The sequence below is a fragment of the Apiospora phragmitis genome, assembly GCF_038363925.1.
Source record: "Apiospora phragmitis strain CBS 135458 chromosome Unknown utg000010l:1.0-9815664.0:1.0-9183399.0, whole genome shotgun sequence".
Lineage (NCBI taxonomy): Eukaryota > Fungi > Ascomycota > Sordariomycetes > Amphisphaeriales > Apiosporaceae > Apiospora > Apiospora phragmitis.
In genome coordinates, this window is record NW_027117409.1 from 6,737,938 (window position 1) to 6,755,459 (window position 17,522).

Here is a 17,522-nt window from a genome sequence, read left to right on the forward strand (position 1 = left end):
CCGGCCCAAGAATGCAAACGGCTACACAGGCCCTGGAGTTTCTCTGTTTACAGACAGTGGTGATCTGAGTGATCTCGGTACCATGTTGAAGTCTGGCTAAAAAATCCATTTTCTCTCCTTTTCTTCTTTCTTTTCTTAGCGGCGGCGTTTTAGCGGCGGCGTTATTTCCACCTCTCTTGGAGAGCATACAATAGGAGAACAAGACAAGCGTGTGCCATGTCCATTAGTGTCTTGTTTGTACAATAATTTCTACCATCAAGATATCTTTTTCCTGCTTGCCTGTCCCTTTCGACGTTTCATCTTAAGCCACCACTCGCTCCGTCAAGCCCCTCCGAACTGTCTCGAGGATCAGTGGGCCACCGCCAGGGCCACTGGCATCGAGACTCAGAGTAACTCTCTCTCGGTCATCGATGACCCTGACCGTTTCGCCAAGATTTCGGAGGTCAATTTCGCAGGGCTGCCCGCCTGGCCCGTCAACCGGTGTGAGAGCACCACTGCCACCCGCTTCGCCTGGCACCAACCGGACCTCCCTGATGTCGAGGGTAGGGTACGGCAGCCACCCTTCACGCTGCGGGATCAGGAGCAATGGAATGTCCGCTTCAGTAGCATCCGTACTGCTGAGCTCGTCATCATTAGTGGGCGCTGGGATGACGAAATGCCCCCTTGCGGCGGCCGCCAACGAGCCATGCGTCGCCTGGTGCCAAGACCTCGTAGCTAAACTCCATATCTGACATGTTCGCTATGGGGGTAGCAATGTCCCAGATGCGTGTCCATTTCAGGTGCAGTGTAGCCGGGACTAGCTGGTTGGTCACAACAGCGGCAATCTCTGATCTCGGTCCTTGGCGGAGCTCTGCTGCAGCGTCATTCGGATGGAGGCTTATGTCTGCGGTATGCACAATTGTAACCGGCGGAATATCCACGGGAATCAAAATCGATCGAGGTTCCGCCGGCGCTTCTTGGGGAAGAGCCAGTGAAGGATGCGCCGATTGCCACGTCTGGATGCATGAGGCCAGGGTCCCGGAGAGATCCTTCCCTTCGGAGTCTTTCCCCAAGCCCGCGAAGGATCTTGCCCAATTGACGTCACTGAGGAAGTCCGTGGGAAAACCCCCAATGAGTGTAACCCGCTCCAACGTTTGAGCGTTTAGTTGATTTCGCACGCGTGGTATAACAGTGTCGCAAACAAGACGACTGTAGGGCTCTAGAGGGGAGTCCGCTAGCGATTGGGTGATCGACTCCTTTACAAGATTGATGATCTCATCGTGGATAATGCTGTACTGGAGCTTCAAGTACAGCGTCTTTGACGTCGTTTTGGTTATCTTTACGCCCGTCTTCCGAATAACTTTGTATAATAGACTGGCGGGCTGTTTTGGGAAGACGACTACTGCCTGGTCCATCGGCAACCCGAAGTGCGACTCGAAAATATCTGAGTTAACAAGCTCACTCTTGAACAACCTCAAAGGGCTATGGCTGGCGGTAGACACGGTGAATCGAGAGAATAATGTGTTGTGCTTGAAAACGTCTTGAACATTAACACCCAGAGCCAACGAGACAGGAACACTAGGTGTTACTGAGAACAGGTAGGTCCCGTGCTCAGTGGTGTAAGTGACCTCGATCCTGACGGATACATTCAGAACCTCCTGTTCCACAGTAAACGGAAACTGAATCTTGAATGCAGCATGCTTGGGTAACTGGTCAAACTTGAATAAGCCACCCTCAGGTTTCTGGGCGAATTTGTACTCGGTGTCCGCGCTTTGTATGCATTTTCCTTCAGCAGTCAGAAGGCGCAGACCACTCGTTGCAGCTTTGACGCGAACTTCGGCTTTGATCAGTTCGTTCCAGCCCGAATCAAACTCGACATCGACACTGTTATTGCGATCCAGTTGCACGGTGCTGGCTGCAGCAAGGCGTGCATCGAGTGTGTTGGCGCGATGGTAGATTGTAATCCTGGGCGATCTCAAGAAATCACCGCTTGCGAGGGGCTGGCTGATATCTCGCTCATAGTGAAGGAATAAATTGCTGGCTATGAAGTCGATCTTATCGACATCGTATGTGCCGGGAATGACGACCTGGTACCTGATTAGTGATACTGTCTTTGCTCAATTGAGTATGTAAACTTACTTTGCTGTCAAGCTTGAGCCGGTTCCGCCCTGGCTTGATGACGACAGGATCAATTAGCTCGAGCCAGATCTCTCTCTGTGTACCGCCCACATGGCCAATCATTCGCATCTTAGCCTTCTCAATTGGCAGCTCATCTACCAGCAGACTAGTAGCTTTGACGAGAATAGAGAAGCTGTCTCGACCGTCGTGATATTCAGGCGTCGCATCAACCTCTATGCCATAGAAGAGATTCGCAAGCGGCACACGGGCTTCATTGGCTATTGTTTTCGTCTCAGGTAGGAGGTCACCCAGAAATCCCTTGATGGCATCACTGTCGGGGTACTCCGGTTTTTCGTCTTCTTTCTTCCCAATCCGAAATGAGGACCGTTGATGCTGCCTCTCTCTCTCAGCTGAAGCTGCTTTGGACAGCAGCTTCAATACGACTTTGATATACTCGTCTTTCCTCTGTAACTGCTTGAGGCAATCCGAGTACATGACGAGCATTGACAACTCGAGAAGACTCCAGCCGCTCTCTCCGAAAAAGGGAGTGGTCCTGTAGAAGAACGACGCCGCCGCTGCATAATCGCGCATGTGGTACTTCAGTACAGCCAGATCGGCCATACTGGCCTGAACCGAGTGTGTATGGTTGGAAACGGTGTAATGCCGCAATGCCTTGTCCGTTAGAGACTCGTAAAGCCGGTAGAAATCCTCACTGTTATCTAACGCCGCCCGCAAAAGCTTGCTCTCGATACCAGCAAGAGATACCACTGTTTCCGTCGATGTTTGCTGACCTTCCGGTACTGATGGAGAATCATCATCGAGATTAATTTCGACCATGTCTACAAGTGAAGACTGTCCGACGACAGGCACAGACGCCCAACCATCGCTCCATCCTCGCTTTTTCCCACACTCCTCCAATATGTTTCGAGATAGGGTGTGGAGCTCGGCTCTCCTAGCAGCCAGCTCTTCCAGTCCGACTTTCAAGAACGCGTTGTGCTTCGCTACTTCGTGCTCCGATTGAGCCCTGCCTGCCCCTGGCCCAGGGAAGTAAATCGGGCTCGGGGGCGGACGTCCTGACCCAGCACCACTGGTGCTTACCCTCAAAGACGATTCCCGGGCCGGGTGCATCATCGTCTTTGGTTCCGGTATAGTTGCTTTTTGCTCAGGGCCGTCAGGGGTAGCCAAGGTCGAGGGAGGAATTGGGAGTGCCTTCGTGGATGTCTGTGCAAGAACCTGCTGTGCGATAGAGAAAGCATATGAGGCGACCAGGTTATCTATGACCTCGGCTGTTGCGGTATCTATGGATGGCGCTTCCTGGGAATCATCTTCAGGTTTGGCCTCTTTTGCCAAAGCTGCTTGCACGTCGCTTCGCATAACCTGCGATACAGAAGGGATGAACTCTAGCGTCCGCCTGCAGATCTCTGCCAGCATGGACAGATTTTCGCTTTCATTCTCTGTGTGTTTCGGCGGCAGTGCTCGCGGTGCCACACCTTGGATTACTGAATCTTGTTGCTCCTTGAGTTTAGCTAGAAGCTCCTCTCTAGTAGACCACGCATTACCGAGACGCAGCAGAAGCGCAATTTGTCGCGCAAAGATGTAGCATCTAAAATCAAACACCGATACGTTGTTTTCAAGAATGAGATCGCGATACGGCTTCTTGGATGCGTTGATCGGGATCTCATCGAAGGTGTCGTCAGCTTGGCTGGCTTTGGCCCCTGTGGCTTGCATATCCACAACCTCGTCGTCGTCTTCTTGAGATTCAGAGATGAGCTTTTGAGCTTTAAGAGCACTTTGTTTGAGCTCGTCTGTGAAGCTCAGTAATGCGCTAGCTGTCGTGCCCAGACTGCCCCCGTTCTTTGGTCTTTGATAATCATGTCAAGCCCAACACTCAACTCATCATATCCGACTAGAGCATCTTCGACCAAGCCTACACTCTCGAATCCTCGAGCCAACCCTTCTTTGAGGATGAAGAAAGTGCAAAAGTTCCAGCCTGGCAAGCTTCGCTGATTATCTTTTTCTTTGATATCATCTTCGTATTGAGTGACGCGCATATCAAAGCTCGACAGAATCAGGCTTCGCATCTTCACCATAAGATCTTCCCAGGCGGCCTCATTGTCTTCGGCAGTCTCCTTGTATCCGCTGGGCACGGCAGGCACGACACGCGGCAAGCTGTCATAGGGAACATCGTTGATTCCAATACGGATTTGGGCAATGTGGTCGACATCACTCTTGCTGCCCGAGTTGAAGTCGCTTCGTAGTTTCTCCAAGAGAGTGCTAGACCCTGGCCTCCATTTCGAAACTGCAGATGTTTTCTCGGCAACCCCCGAATCGCCTTTCCCCGTCACAGGGGGTTGAGTGGCGGCAACTGTGTTCGGTATTACGACATGGAGGACAATCCATTCGAAGGCGTCATGGTTCTCAGCCGTGTTTTTCTTCTTGGTGCTCGTTCCAGGTGTATGGGTCTTGATCCATTCCCGAACTTCTTGGCGCACTTTGTACTTGTAGGCGTCGTTGTCATCGCAGCGTACGAATAGGACCTTGAGATAAGGGGTTCGTCGCAGTCCAGGGATCTGATGTCGGCGGGCAGGTTTATTGGTCCGGTGGCCGGCAGTCTTTTCTAGCGTAGTGTCTATTGACTGGGTAGCCCCTCCGTTGCCAATCTGCGTTTGGAAGCCATCATCGCGAGCAACGGCGCTCTCCGATCGCTCGCGGGACGGGAAAAAGGGGTCGGGGGAGAAGAGAGGACGCGGGTCGACAGAGCCTTCAGGCGCAAGCTCGACGTGCAAGGTATCGATCGATCGAAGCGGTCCAGCATGAGATTGCCAGTGCAGGTTGCGTAGTGGGAGTCGGGGGATCAAGCCGGGTGCCAGCAGCTTGTAGACGCCATGGGGGTCAAAGTACTCGACTGTCGCGTGCTTTAGTATAGATGCGCCAGGTTGTTCATGGGTGTGATGCTGAGGACATACCGGTTACTTTGGATGTAGAATAGGGCTGTTCCATGGTGAACAGCTTTACTTATGGATCATGACTTCATTATTGGACTGGAGGATACGCAATTGTCTACGGGTTGTAGATAGCTTCGTAGCGTCAATTGGGAAATCGGTGGTGTTGCTACGTTGCTTGCTTGCTGAGTGGTCGGGCCTTTGATCTTGACTGATCCCTGTGCTGTTCTGTTGACTAGGCTGGTACCTACTTCAGGTACCGATGCATGCACGGTCAGAGCTACCTGTTTTATATTTCAAATAGAGGAAGGCGGTGGAACGCCACGCCCGTTACCGATTGGCTAAAGCGAGTCATCTTCGGGCATGTCGCCATTGCGTTTTCATGGCGGGGTCCCGGCAGAATCAGAAGAAGCTGAAGATCCCCTGCCAAAGGTGGGATACTTGTAACGGCTAACGGGTAGGTATATTTTTAGAGAGATATTTATTCAGGCATAAAAAAAAGCTGCTATTATATTTAATCAACTTTTCTGCCCATTGCTTCGGATCGTTTGAGTGAAATCTTGGTTCTTACTCTTCGTTGGGTGTACGTCAATTTGTAAAAGGAAAAGAGTGAAGAGCGAAAATGGCTTCTTTACAGCCATCCGTTACTCGCGGGGCTCCCTGCAGGTCCTGGATCAGCTCCGTCTCCCGCATGAGCACCACTATGACCCGGTAACTACAGCCGAGGAGGGATTTGATTGCATTCGCTCGATGCGCGTGCGTGGCGCGCCCGCCATCGCCATTGTCGCCGCCTTGGCGCACGCCGTCGAGCTACAGAACGGCGCCGGGCCGTCGTCGTCGGCGGCGGACACCATATCCTACATCGACTCGAGATTAGACTACCTGTACGAGTCCCGGCCCACGGCTGTGGATTTGGGCAACGCCATCACGAATCTGAAGAAGGTCGTGAGGGGCGTGGACGTCTCCAGCCTGGATCAGGATGCAGCGCGGTCCGCCATCGTGAACGCCTACATCGAGGCCGCCGAGGAGATCCTCCGGAAGGACACCGAGACCAATCTGAAGATCGGCTCGCACGGCGCCGAGTGGCTCCTCGAGAATGCGCCGATCAAGTCGGCCGAGGGCAAAGTGGCGGTCCTGACACACTGCAACACGGGTTCCCTGGCCACTTCGGGGCACGGCACCGCTCTTGGCATCGTCCGGTCGCTCAACTCGCAGGGCTCTCTGTCCCATGCCTTCTGCACCGAGACCCGGCCCTACAACCAAGGCAGCCGTCTTACTGCCTTCGAGCTGTCCTTCGAGAAGATCCCCTCTACCCTGATCACAGACTCTATGGCCGGTGCGCTCTTCGCCACCAGAAAGCAAAGCGACTCCATCGCGGCTGTCATTGTCGGCGCCGACCGCGTGGTCCGTAACGGCGACACGGCCAACAAGATTGGCACCTACGCCTTGGCCGTGTTGGCCCAGCACCATGGAATCAAGTTCATCGTCGCTGCCCCTACGACTTCGATCGACTTGCACACCGATAGCGGTGTAGGCATCAAGATCGAAGAGCGCAAGCCAGAGGAGCTGACTCAAATCAGCGGCGCCGTGGTGGGTGTTGACGGCAAGGTGAATGCCAGCAAGTCGGTCAGAGTGGCAACAGCTGATCAGACCATTGGTGTCTGGAACCCGGCGTTTGACGTGACTCCTGCCGAGCTGATCGATGCCGTAGTCACTGAGCGTGGTGTCGTCACAAAGGGTGCCGATGGTCGATTTGACTTCAAGGAGATTATGCCGGAGAGATGGGCCGAGGTCGTTGGAAACTAAAGAAGACGGACACTTTGGGCTACGGGGATACACACAAAAAAGGCCGGCATCTCAGCTGGGCAGGGGTGGGAGCTTCTTGGACTGCATAGCGCGGGTTAATGACAACGAATTAGTGATTCAAGGGTATATACCAAATATACAAATGTACAAAGCCTCTCAACCTATGTTGAACCAACCATGCCTTGAGTTATGGCCGAGGCTTCAGTCTCCCAAAACATGAAGCACAAGCTTCTTGTAGTCCTCGACAGCCTGTTCCAGCTCTTTCACCTTGATCGCCTCGTCGGGACCGTGAGCTACCAAGATCGAGCCAGGTCCGTAGAGGTACCGAGTATGATCTCCCTTCAGGTTCGGCACATCAGTACCATAGTTGACGGTAATGTTCTCAAAACCAGGAACTTCACAGTCGCAGTCGACGGCTCCGTACGGCTTGTGGCATGTCATCTCGAATGCCTCGTCATCGACGCTCTTCAGGGTCTCCCAGAGCCGCTCCTTGACGATCACGCCGCCTCCGTCTTGAGGTCCGATGGCCACGCGCAGGGCAATCATGGCTTGGGCCTTCTCGGGGATCACGTTGGCCGCGACGCCGCCTTCGATGTGGCCAATATTAACGGTGGTGTTACCGAAGCGCTCGGAGCTGCCCAGATCCGTGTCCAGGGCCTTGACGAGGCCGCGCATGAGCACCTCGGTGGCGCTCTTTCCGAGCCACGGGTAGCCGCTGTGGCCGGCGTGGCCTCGGGCGACAATGTCGCAGCCCAGGAAGCCCTTGTGGCCGCACGCCAGCTTGCCCTCGGTCGGCTCCCCGAAGATGGCGGCCTCGAAGCGGGGCGGCGGCTCCAGCTCGTCGAGCGTCGCGCTAAAGTACCGCATGCCGTCGCCGCCCACCTCCTCGCCCACCACGTACAGCAGCATCACGTCCTCCCCCTTCACCTTCTCGGCCTCCAGCAGCTCGAGCACCGCGATGACCTGCGCCGCGACCGCGGCCTTAGCGTCGACGCTGCCACGCCCGCTTATCACCGTGTCGGAACTCGGCTCGGCATCGGACGAGGAATACGGGATGAAGGGCGGGACGGTGTCGATGTGGCTCGAGACGAGCAGCTTGGGCTCTGGGCTGCGGGTCTTGCCTGGCCAGGCCAGCACGTTGAAGCGAGGCTTTGAGGCATCGGTATGGGCCAACGTCGCAGAAGAAGAAGAGTTGAAGGATGGGGGAATGAACTCGAGCTGAGCGTGGAAGTCGCGTTCGGTAAGGTAGTCGACCAGAAAAGTGCCGACAGCATTCTCGTCGCCGCTCACCGAGGAGATCTCGATAAGCTTCTTGTGGAGGGACAGGAGCGCATCGCGGTAGCTTGGTGCCCCTTTAGCTTCCGAGGAGATGTGGGCAGGTCGGTCGACGGCGGTAAACCCGTTGCTCAGTGGCTTCTGCAACGAGCTGGCGAAGGCTGCGGAGCTCCCGAGAAGCCATGCAGGGGAGGAGCGGTAGCTTCATGGCGAAGAAATGGTGGAGGTGTACGTTCAGCAGGCCGTCAATTGGTTTTCACGAGTATCAGCCAGTTTCATACGGGCCAGAACAATGCACACCTTGAATGGGTGCCAATGTCTCTTATTTGCTCTGTCTTTGGAAGATTAATCTGGGATGGAAATATGCATGTTGACATAGCTTCAATGCTCTTAAAGAATGACGCCGGGGGCGGCCGCTAGGTACATCGTAGTGGGCCTGCTTAGGATCGGTGGCCCCCCGAAGCGACCCACTGTCGCTTCTGCGACAACCGGCGGGTCTTATCTATTCCCTTGATTGGATTGCCTAATACCATCCGTAATGTGGACGCAGCCGCTGTAACTCTGTATGAACTGTTGGTGGTGATTACTTAGGAAATCAACCTAGATACCTTTAACACCTCGACAGAATGAATCTCATAATTATCCCGACCCAGAATGGAATCGACCGAGGAAGTGTCGCAACTGAAGTGAAATCCGCTTCGTTCCCTTTTTCGTGCGCTCAGGATGGACAATATCGCTTTGATCATGACCAGTGTCACCAGAGTCTTTCACATCCAACTCAACCGGCCTATCGACCGTAGAGGCGGCATCTCCGTTCGTGGCCTTCGTCTTCGGAGCCTCTTCTTTCGAAACCAGCACGCTCGTATCTTCTTCGTCCGGTCCAGCAACTTGCCCTATACGGAGCCCGGCCTGGCACTCTTCGTTTACTTTCTTGGCAATAAAATCAGCTTTGGCCATCTCGCTTACCCCGTCAATGACCCTGTACATCCACCAGCCTGATAGCGACTGCATGGTGTTGAGCTCAGTCGTTGATGAATCTGTGTCTCCTCGCGGCGATGCCGTTGCACTCCCCTTTGCCAATGGCTGAAGCGTAGTGTTTTGGAACCCTCGCCCGTCCGTGACGGCAACGCCAACAGATCGCGCCAGCAGTTGGGTCCTCACTGGTTGAGTTTCGCCTAACACGGTGACGGGCACTGACACCCAACCAGCAGGCATTTCTGCCACCTCGATATCATGGTAATACACCTCATCCAATTCACTCGAAAGCGATTTGGGTAGCGTAGTACTGGCCGTTTTCAGAACGTTGACCATGTACTCTGGCATATCACGAGCCATGAGCTTCCCATCCTCCTACTTTTCTCTTGGCGTTAGTATCGATGTTACTTCTCCCAAAGTTGTCCGTTGACGTGGCCTCATTTCGGTGTCAGGCTAGCAGTGGGTTTAACCAGCTAGGTACTTGATAACTTACATCCCAAAAGCAGAAGGCCATCATCCACCCACTCAAGGTGGCCGCACCACTGCCGCTGTTATACCGGACGATGCGACTCCAGAAGTCGATAATGACCAGATCGTCTGCTGATTCTTGTAAAGGTCGCGGCCATGTATTTGAGCACTGGCCGAAGCAGCCCATACCATCGTGTCGGCTGCTCCCCGTACTCTTTAAGCTTCTCGATGCGCTGGAGGATGTCTTCGTAATCCGACTTTTCCCCCAGGAGCGTCACGGAAGGAGTTCCACAAGAACAGGGGTCGAACCTGTACTCAAAGTATTTCTGCAAGGTGCCCATCATCAAGACGGCAGCCACCGTTTCGTCTGTAGGCGTGGTCGTCGTGAACGACGGCAATACCCACGCCCGAAGCTTGGGGTCCACGATGTTTTGCTCAATGAGCTTCGTCATGTTGCGACACATCGACCCGAAGTCGGGTTTGTCGATGAACTCTTGGCTCAACTGGAGAGTCCGTTTCCCTTCGAAGGAAACGAAATGCCCGCGCAATTCCTCCGAATTTACGTTGACGTAGAAGCTGAACTGGGTCAAAATGGCAAACCAAACGTCCTCGGGTCGGATTACAAGGTTATGATGGTATGAATAAGCCTTCCATGTAGACTCCACAAACCCATTCGTGGACGGCGTGACATGACCTTGAGACAGAAGGTCGTCGGTTAAGGAGGTTTGGATGATGTGTCCCATTTCGGACACTTTCCTGGGTGTTGCTTTTTGCAAGAGCGTCCGAGTCTTGATCGGCTCTACCGCCCGGCCTGTGTCGACACTCCTCGCGTCATGCTTGGCTACTTTGATGGTGATAGGCATGATCTCGGACTGGAGAGACCTGAGCAGCAATGAGGATGAGTACGTGGCAGAGGCCGAAAAAATTGAACATCCAACTGGAAAAGGGTTGATTTTGAGTTATAAAGAGCGCCTCATCCGTGCGGTGTAGACGAGTCTCGGGTCATGCTAAAGAAAATGCTATATACATTCAATATATTCATGAACCGAGAGTGAAACCATGCGGGGCAGCACTCATGGAGGGTATTCTCCAGGCAACCATAGCCTGTGCAGTACAGCTAACACAATTGTAACCTCAGCCAGACCCAACCGCGTTTGATTTATGCAGTTGGATTTAGATCAAATGTGGTTGGGTCTGCAGTTCTAGATAAGTAGAACATCCCTAGTGTGCACATGGTTCGTTTAATGGAACGATTGCTTACTGTATAGGGTGCTACGAGCTTCTCCGGTAACCCCTTGCTGAATAGAGCCAAGAAAACTGTTAGTCTGTAGTTAAAGATATCCCTTGCTTGGCAGGTAACACACAATGCTTATGGGCAACCCCTACATAGCACCACCCCCCCCCCTAACAAAATACCCATCGTATGGCCCCTAACCCCTTGCATTACTGCAGACGACCTCGAGTCCTCTCATAGTCCTCCACCATGGCCTTCCGGCGCTCCTCACTCCTCGGCACGAAAGCCACCTCGAAATCCTCGGACCCCATCACGAGCCCCCCGTGGAAGCCGCTCTCCACGCTCAGGTCCAGGGGCTCCCGAGGCTCGAGCTCGAAGCCCCAGACCAGCTTGGCCGCCACCATGAGGACGCTGCTGACCGCGAACAGGTCGCCGGGGCACTGCCGCCGGCCGCTGCCGAACGCGCAGTTGGGCTTGCGGCCCCGGCGCTGGGCTTGCCCCCGAAGGCGTTGCTCAGATACCGCTCGGGATCGAAGACGTCGGGCTCGTGGTAGATTTCGGGGTCCCGCTCGATAGCCCACGTGTTCTGTAGTAATATGGTCCCTTTGGGCAGGTGATATCCACCGACGGTGTCATCTGCGTCGAGGACGTGCGGCAGGTTGTTGGGGGCGGGCGGTCTCCAGCGCAGGATCTGTCATACAGACGAAATAAGATTTACTGTCATTGAATCCTTGTAACAAGAGTAAAATCAAATGGGAACTTACTTCGGAATAGCAAGCTCGGAGATATGGCAGTTTGTTAATGTCCTGGGGCTGTGGGGGTCTGTTTTCCAACCCGCAGACGCTTTCAACCTCGGCCTGCGCCTTCTTCATGATCTCAGGCCTCGCCGCGAGGACTTTGACAAACGTCAGTGCGGTCGAATAGGTGGTGTCTACTGCGGCATCCAGAAGACCGCCTCCGAGGTATGCCAGTTGTCCGTCGTCAAACTCGGGCTTGCCGCTTTCCTTCTGCGTTCGCAGTATCCTCGCCATCAACGACTCGTACCTGGGTGGCTTCTGCGATGGCGAGGCGACAGCTTTCCTCTGTCTACGCTCCTCCTTCGCGGAGTCCAGCATCATGCCATAGAACCCTTGCTGGTTCTTATGCAAGTCCCGCGCCGCGCTTCCACTTGGCCAGGAACGCCGGCACCCACTTGAGGACCGGGAACATGTCGACGGGGGGCGCCACCCCGAGCGTGAGGAGCGTCAGCCAGCTCTCCTGGTTGCGGTAGAACAAGTCGACGAGCGCGGCTTCTTTCTGCTCGCCGCGGTAGCCGCAGATGGCGAGCAGCGGGGTCGCCAAGGCCCAGTTCCGGAAGTGGTCGGCGAACCGGCCCGGGTCCACGGCGAGCCGGTACGCGAGATGGGCAGCCGTGGCCTCGACGACAGGCAGCGCTTGCTCGACGCTGGTGGGCCCGAGGAGGTGCCGGAGCACGGCGGTGCGCCATTGCTTGAGGTAGCTATCGTAGGGGAGGAAGAGGATGTGCTGGGCCCCGAAGACGATATGATTCCTGACAATGTAGTCGTTTGGCCGGCCCGAATAGATCGAGCCCCGCTTGTCCAGCAGGTCGCGAACCAGCCGGGCACTGTTCAGAACGACAAGGTTGCCTGGGCCGGTTTTAAGGCCGATGATGTCTCCGTACTTGGATCGCTATTCCGTGAATTTGAGGAATGGCTTGGGTGTGGCAAAGTGATGGACGTTCCCAATAAAGGGAAGCGCCGGCGGGCCTGGAGGGTAGTCTCTAGGCCTCAAGGATTTCAAAGGAAAACGCACGAGGTTGATGAGGGTTATCACGATGGTGATGAGGCAGGCCTAAGAAAGATGCTCAGAAGTTATCTCCATATTTTATATCGTACCTCGTAGCCTGCTAAGCTAGCTCCATGGTAACTCGAAGAAATCGTGCAACCAAGGAAATGTACGCAGCCGGTATTGGGTACTTATACGGGCATACGATTGCGAGGGTGGGGGGAGGGGGGGGTTGTCAAAGCCTGGGTAAAGCATGCTATTGACCGCTTGTTAATCTCGGAACAAGTTCGCCCCGTTCACGATGAAGCCCCAGCTTTTAGTAGGTAGAGTAGTCAGCACGACTGAAAGGTAGGTGTTTGGCAAGAGCAGACTTACCGGTCACGCAGCTACAGCTTGGCGTTAGTTAACTGTCCACCGGGCGGTGGTACGTGAGCCAGGCGAGAAGTGACGACGCCGACATACAGTGGACGGCCTTCAACAAGTTGGAACAAGACACGGTCAAATCCAGGCGACCTGTTTATATTGTTGGGGTTGGCGGGGTCCGGGAAGGAATAGTAGCCACCCTCAATCAATGGATACTGGTAAACTACAGTCCATCTTCTTTCGAATGGTTGGTTTCGGTTTCGATGCAGGGGTCGCCAATTTCCCAGACCTATACACACATTGTCCGCTTCATGGCGATGAATATATTGTCGAGGAAATCTTTCTCCGTTAAATTCGATCTGGTAATCTTCGCTGTGATCCGGGTCTTGCTTCATCTGCATCATCCTCATGGCGCAGTTTCTGAAGGTGATATAAATCTCTTCGTCCTCGTAGGTCTGGGGACCTAGCCAGCCATTAGGAATTACGCCGCCCGTGACCTCGGGCGTGACCATAATACGGGGCGGTATCTTGTTGTGTATGCCAGCAAACGCGTCGCAGTTGTAGGTATCTGGGCTAGTGCTATCTCCATTTGGGTCACGAGTACCATCTGGCTTCTTAGGGTTGTAAGGCTAGTCGTCATCGAATGTCTTTATGGAGGGAGAAACCGGGCGATTAACAAGGCCAAGCGAGCTGGTCTTGTTGAAGACATCGGAATGAAGGGGGGAAGCTTGGTCGACGACACTACCCGCTGTCTCCAGGCGGGCAGGCTGGCGACGAAAGGAGTCAGTAATGCAATGAAGGAAGCCAATAGCTTTGGAGGCAAAATCAGCGACCAATTACTCTATAGTATATTTGGCACAACGTTACCATCATTCTGGCTTCGGTCCCCGGACAGTACGCCTTAAAAAGGCGGCCGAATGGTCTCTGCTGGTTGACCGGGATCGTACTGAGTACCAATGGGGCAGGGATACACAGCAGCTGGGAGGTTATGATGCAAGTTCGAAGAGTAGGGAAGATACAGAATCCTCAAGAAGATTGGAAGATGGATTTTGTAGGTCACGAGATGATTGTTCATTAGAGTAGGACTAGAGACAGCTCAAGAAGTGACGACAGGACCCCCTGAGTCATGATAATAACTGAAAGACGCCATGTGTTTACTTTCGACAACAAGAACATGACGGCATTTGTGCAGCAAGTAAACGCAATATGTGCCCACATACTGACATAGCTCGTCGAGGCACTACTCAGTGCTTGAGCAAGATCCCATTGAATGTAAACTGCACGTGGAAAGGAATAGTGGCAAGGGTCATAGGGAGTCGAGATGGAACTGCGGGCATGCACCAGCACGCCTACTATAACGAATCTTTTATCTCGCGCCAGACTATGTACAAAAGCAAAATAACAGATGGATATCTTATTGTAAAAAGAGTAAAAAGAAAATTGTTCTTTCAAAGCACCTTGCGCCAAGCTGATCAGAACCCTCAAGAATATTGTGCGATCTGGATTATAAAGACCACATTTAAATGGCCAGCCCAGTGGGCATTGCGCAAAACACCGACGAGACCACATTAGACCGCCGCGGGGGTAACGGCCGAGGGCATTGCAAGCTTCTGTGGCTCACTTACCGGTGTTGAGAAGTAATCAGCTGCACCACCATCTTCTTCGTAGATTTCCTCGACCCTTTCGCCCGGCACGCTAATGATGGGGCTGAATTGCTCGACCTCTTCGATACTTTCTTCATCCATCTCCCTGTGCTCTCCGTCTCCCTTGCTTTGCAAGTCGGCCCCTACATCGGCCTCCTCATCCTCTTCTTGTATAGCCATTTCACCACTTCGTCGTCCGAGGCCGTTAGCGCTAGCATTGCGACTGTGGCTGTTCTCTCGGCTGCGATTTCCACCGCCTTGGGCACCGAGAGAGAGCATTGGCCCCTTGAAGATGTTCTTCTTCCTCTTCGCAAACAGTATGTTGGGGGATGCGAAAGGGTTTGGGCTCCCAAGTGGTGGGTTCTGATTAGCAGACGGCATACCCTCGTTGAAGTTGAGAGAGAGCGCAGGGCCCCTGACCAACCGGATATTGGATGGAAAGGCTGAGCTGGTCGGCGTGGCAGGAAGAACTTTGACGGAACGATGCGGCGACCGTCCAGTTGCTAGTGGAGTCTTCGTAGTCGACATGGACGCAGTAGAAGAAGTCGAGCTCGCCTTCGAATGAGTATGCTGGTGACGGGGCATGGTATGTATGGAGCTTAGTGAAGACGAAGTTGACTTTCGGCCACGAAGACCACCCGAGGGTCGGCGTGCTCGAGGGGTAATAGGAGCGGGAGATAGTGAATGTCGCTTGTACGAGGATGCCGAAGACGGCATACGTCTGCTCATTTGTCCCGAGTTCGTGTGGGTGTGAGATAACATCGTGGGCGTAGTGACGTTACCGCCTCGGGTGTTACCAGCACTTCTCGTCACGTGGCCATTGGTCTGTGCTGTTTCGTTCGCCGTCTCAGCTTGGGCATTCCCAGAGGTGCTGTGTTTGCTAGTATGGGGTCGTGGGCTGACATCTTTGTTGTTCTTATTGCCGTTTTTGCCGTTAAGATTCGGAGTTGACAAACTTGGTCGTTTGCTGGGCGTATGGCGTCGAGTAGTGTCCACAATCCAGTGCTTCCAAGTCTTCCAGTGCTGTATGATGGCTTGCGACGGCTTCTTGCGCATTTTCTGTTGAGGCTCCTGTTGCGACTTGTCGTTGTTGTTGTCGTGGTTGACCCCGAGCACATCCGGAGTAGTTACCAGGTGCAGAGTCGAGCCTCTAGATCTTGCACTGCGGATAATACCCTCCTTTGGTGGCGGCACCGGTCTCCGCTGTAACGAGGTACTGGTTGACCGTATAGAATCCTTTTCCAAAGGCGGCGGGGGCACATCGCTATCAGGGCTGAAATTGCCTCTAGCATATGACTCTGGGAGATTAGGCAGCTCGCTGATGTTGAGATCAGTGTAATGAGCACTTCTCCTCTCTGCTCGCCCTCGAGTCCGTGGCAGTGGGGGTTCGCCAAGTCTGTAGACACCGTCTTCGTCCATTATTGGTGCCATACGCTCGAGCTTGCTCGAGGCTGCCGAAAACCGACGAGAATTTCTGTTCTCAGCCTCCTTCTCTTTCCGTCTCCTTTCTCTTCTCTTGGCTTTCCGCTCCTCCTTTTCCAAAAGCAGTGTCCACCAACCCGCTAATGCGTCACATTTTTGTGCCAGTACGCTTTCAATGACTTGGTCTATATCAACTCCGGCGCCTCGCATTCGATGGAGACAATCCTTCTCCAAGGCCGTGGTAAAGGGGGCAGGCTGGTGTAGCTTCAGAATGGCTTGTTGCTGCGGAGCATGCTCCAACAGAAATGGGTGTTGCAGAATATCCGGAAGCGTCGGCCTGAGCAACGGCCGTTTCGAAAGCAGGACTTTGATAAGTGACACCGCATCAGGAGACAAATGTTCGGGATATTTGGGCTCCTCTGAAAGGATCTGTCTCCTCGTCACATTATCGTCGTCATCGTCGAAAGGCAGCTCGCCGCAGAGCAACGCGTACAATATGACGCCCAAACTCCACACGTCAACCTTCTCACCAGCATACTTCTCCCCCTTGAGCATTTCGGGTGCTGAATAACAAATCGTCCCGCAGAAGGTCTGCAGGTAGTTCGATTTGCCTTCATACTCGCGTGTAAAACCAAAGTCGACCAGTTTTACGTTCTCGTGCTTGTCCAACAGGATGTTCTCGAGCTTGAGATCCCGGTGTACGCATGATTGCTGATGCACATAAGATACCGCACCTACCAGCTGTGTGAACGTCTTCTGGACTTTCTCAACTGGCAATGGACCATGCTTCAGGAGGTAATTGTATAATTCGTCGCCTATCGCACATTAGATTATCCGAAGCAGTTGAATAACGCCAGTCGCTCTTACCTGGGCAATATTCTAATACCAACCACACCAGGGATTCCGTGACTATCACCTCGTAGAGTCTTGCGATGTGTGGGTGGACGAACTGCCGGTGATGATGAATTTCGCGAGCCAAGTTCGAGTCATCCTTCTTGGCCGACTTGAGCACAACCTGATACAAACACCAGTCAGTATCATCAAAACCTGACAACGGCGCTAGCAAACAAACCTTGGAACCATTGGTGAGCTTATGCGTCGCAAGATAAACCTTGCCAAAGGAACCCTTCCCTATCAGTTTCCCAAGCCCGTAGTTGCCCACGTTCTTCAAATCGGCATTTGAGAACTCGCTGTAGAGCAAGCTGTTAGCATCAAAAGTTTCACTGTCGGGGTGGTTACTTTGCTAAGAGCGAAGGAGCTTACTCGAGAAGTTCCTGGTACGAGTTGGCGAGCTGCAATTTGCATAAACGTTAGTTTTTAGCGGTAAAGATGATCTGGACAGTAGGCTGGACTGCGAAACCTAGTACAGGCTGATCGTGACTGACCTTGGCCTTTCGTCCCAGAGCCTCGGCCCGGGCTTTGCTTGTCTGCATGTCCTATTTTGCCTCAGCCACTGCGACCACTTCTTCCAGCCGCGCCCAGGTTGCCACGAGGCTCAATCGATACAGCGAG

At 53.6% G+C, this 17,522-nt stretch overlaps 6 protein-coding genes across 6 annotated transcripts; 1 reads left to right on the forward strand and 5 right to left on the reverse strand.

The window, feature by feature from the left end:
• Window positions 1-301: 301 nt before the first annotated feature.
• On the reverse strand, window positions 302-5,097 carry PG994_011815 (Trafficking protein particle complex subunit 10; the record flags this gene model as incomplete). The annotated part of the gene is given in 5 exon segments (XM_066863224.1): window positions 302-642; window positions 653-2,066; window positions 2,119-3,951; window positions 3,984-5,002; window positions 5,064-5,097. The coding sequence occupies 5 exon segments, from the start codon at window positions 5,095-5,097 to the stop codon at window positions 302-304; spliced, it is 4,641 nt and encodes a 1,546-aa protein (XP_066712334.1).
• Window positions 5,098-5,789: 692 nt separating this feature from the next.
• On the forward strand, window positions 5,790-6,845 carry PG994_011816 (uncharacterized protein; the record flags this gene model as incomplete). The annotated part of the gene is made up of 1 exon (XM_066863225.1): window positions 5,790-6,845. One exon carries the CDS (start codon window positions 5,790-5,792, stop codon window positions 6,843-6,845), a length of 1,056 nt encoding a protein of 351 aa, XP_066712335.1.
• A 201-nt stretch (window positions 6,846-7,046) lies between these two features.
• On the reverse strand, window positions 7,047-9,131 carry PG994_011817 (Peptidase M20 domain-containing protein; the record flags this gene model as incomplete). The annotated part of the gene is made up of 2 exons (XM_066863226.1): window positions 7,047-8,322; window positions 8,770-9,131. The coding sequence occupies 2 exons, from the start codon at window positions 9,129-9,131 to the stop codon at window positions 7,047-7,049; spliced, it is 1,638 nt and encodes a 545-aa protein (XP_066712336.1).
• A 515-nt stretch (window positions 9,132-9,646) lies between these two features.
• PG994_011818 (uncharacterized protein) lies at window positions 9,647-10,426 on the reverse strand (the record flags this gene model as incomplete). The annotated part of the gene is made up of 1 exon (XM_066863227.1): window positions 9,647-10,426. One exon carries the CDS (start codon window positions 10,424-10,426, stop codon window positions 9,647-9,649), a length of 780 nt encoding a protein of 259 aa, XP_066712337.1.
• A 580-nt stretch (window positions 10,427-11,006) lies between these two features.
• On the reverse strand, window positions 11,007-11,912 carry PG994_011819 (uncharacterized protein; the record flags this gene model as incomplete). The annotated part of the gene is made up of 3 exons (XM_066863228.1): window positions 11,007-11,250; window positions 11,319-11,488; window positions 11,562-11,912. 3 exons carry the CDS (start codon window positions 11,910-11,912, stop codon window positions 11,007-11,009), a joined length of 765 nt encoding a protein of 254 aa, XP_066712338.1.
• A 25-nt stretch (window positions 11,913-11,937) lies between these two features.
• Window positions 11,938-17,443, reverse strand: PG994_011820 (uncharacterized protein; the record flags this gene model as incomplete). The annotated part of the gene is made up of 8 exons (XM_066863229.1): window positions 11,938-12,486; window positions 13,245-13,574; window positions 14,571-16,694; window positions 16,749-16,825; window positions 16,878-17,025; window positions 17,083-17,212; window positions 17,274-17,302; window positions 17,396-17,443. The coding sequence occupies 8 exons, from the start codon at window positions 17,441-17,443 to the stop codon at window positions 11,938-11,940; spliced, it is 3,435 nt and encodes a 1,144-aa protein (XP_066712339.1).
• Window positions 17,444-17,522: the final 79 nt, after the last annotated feature.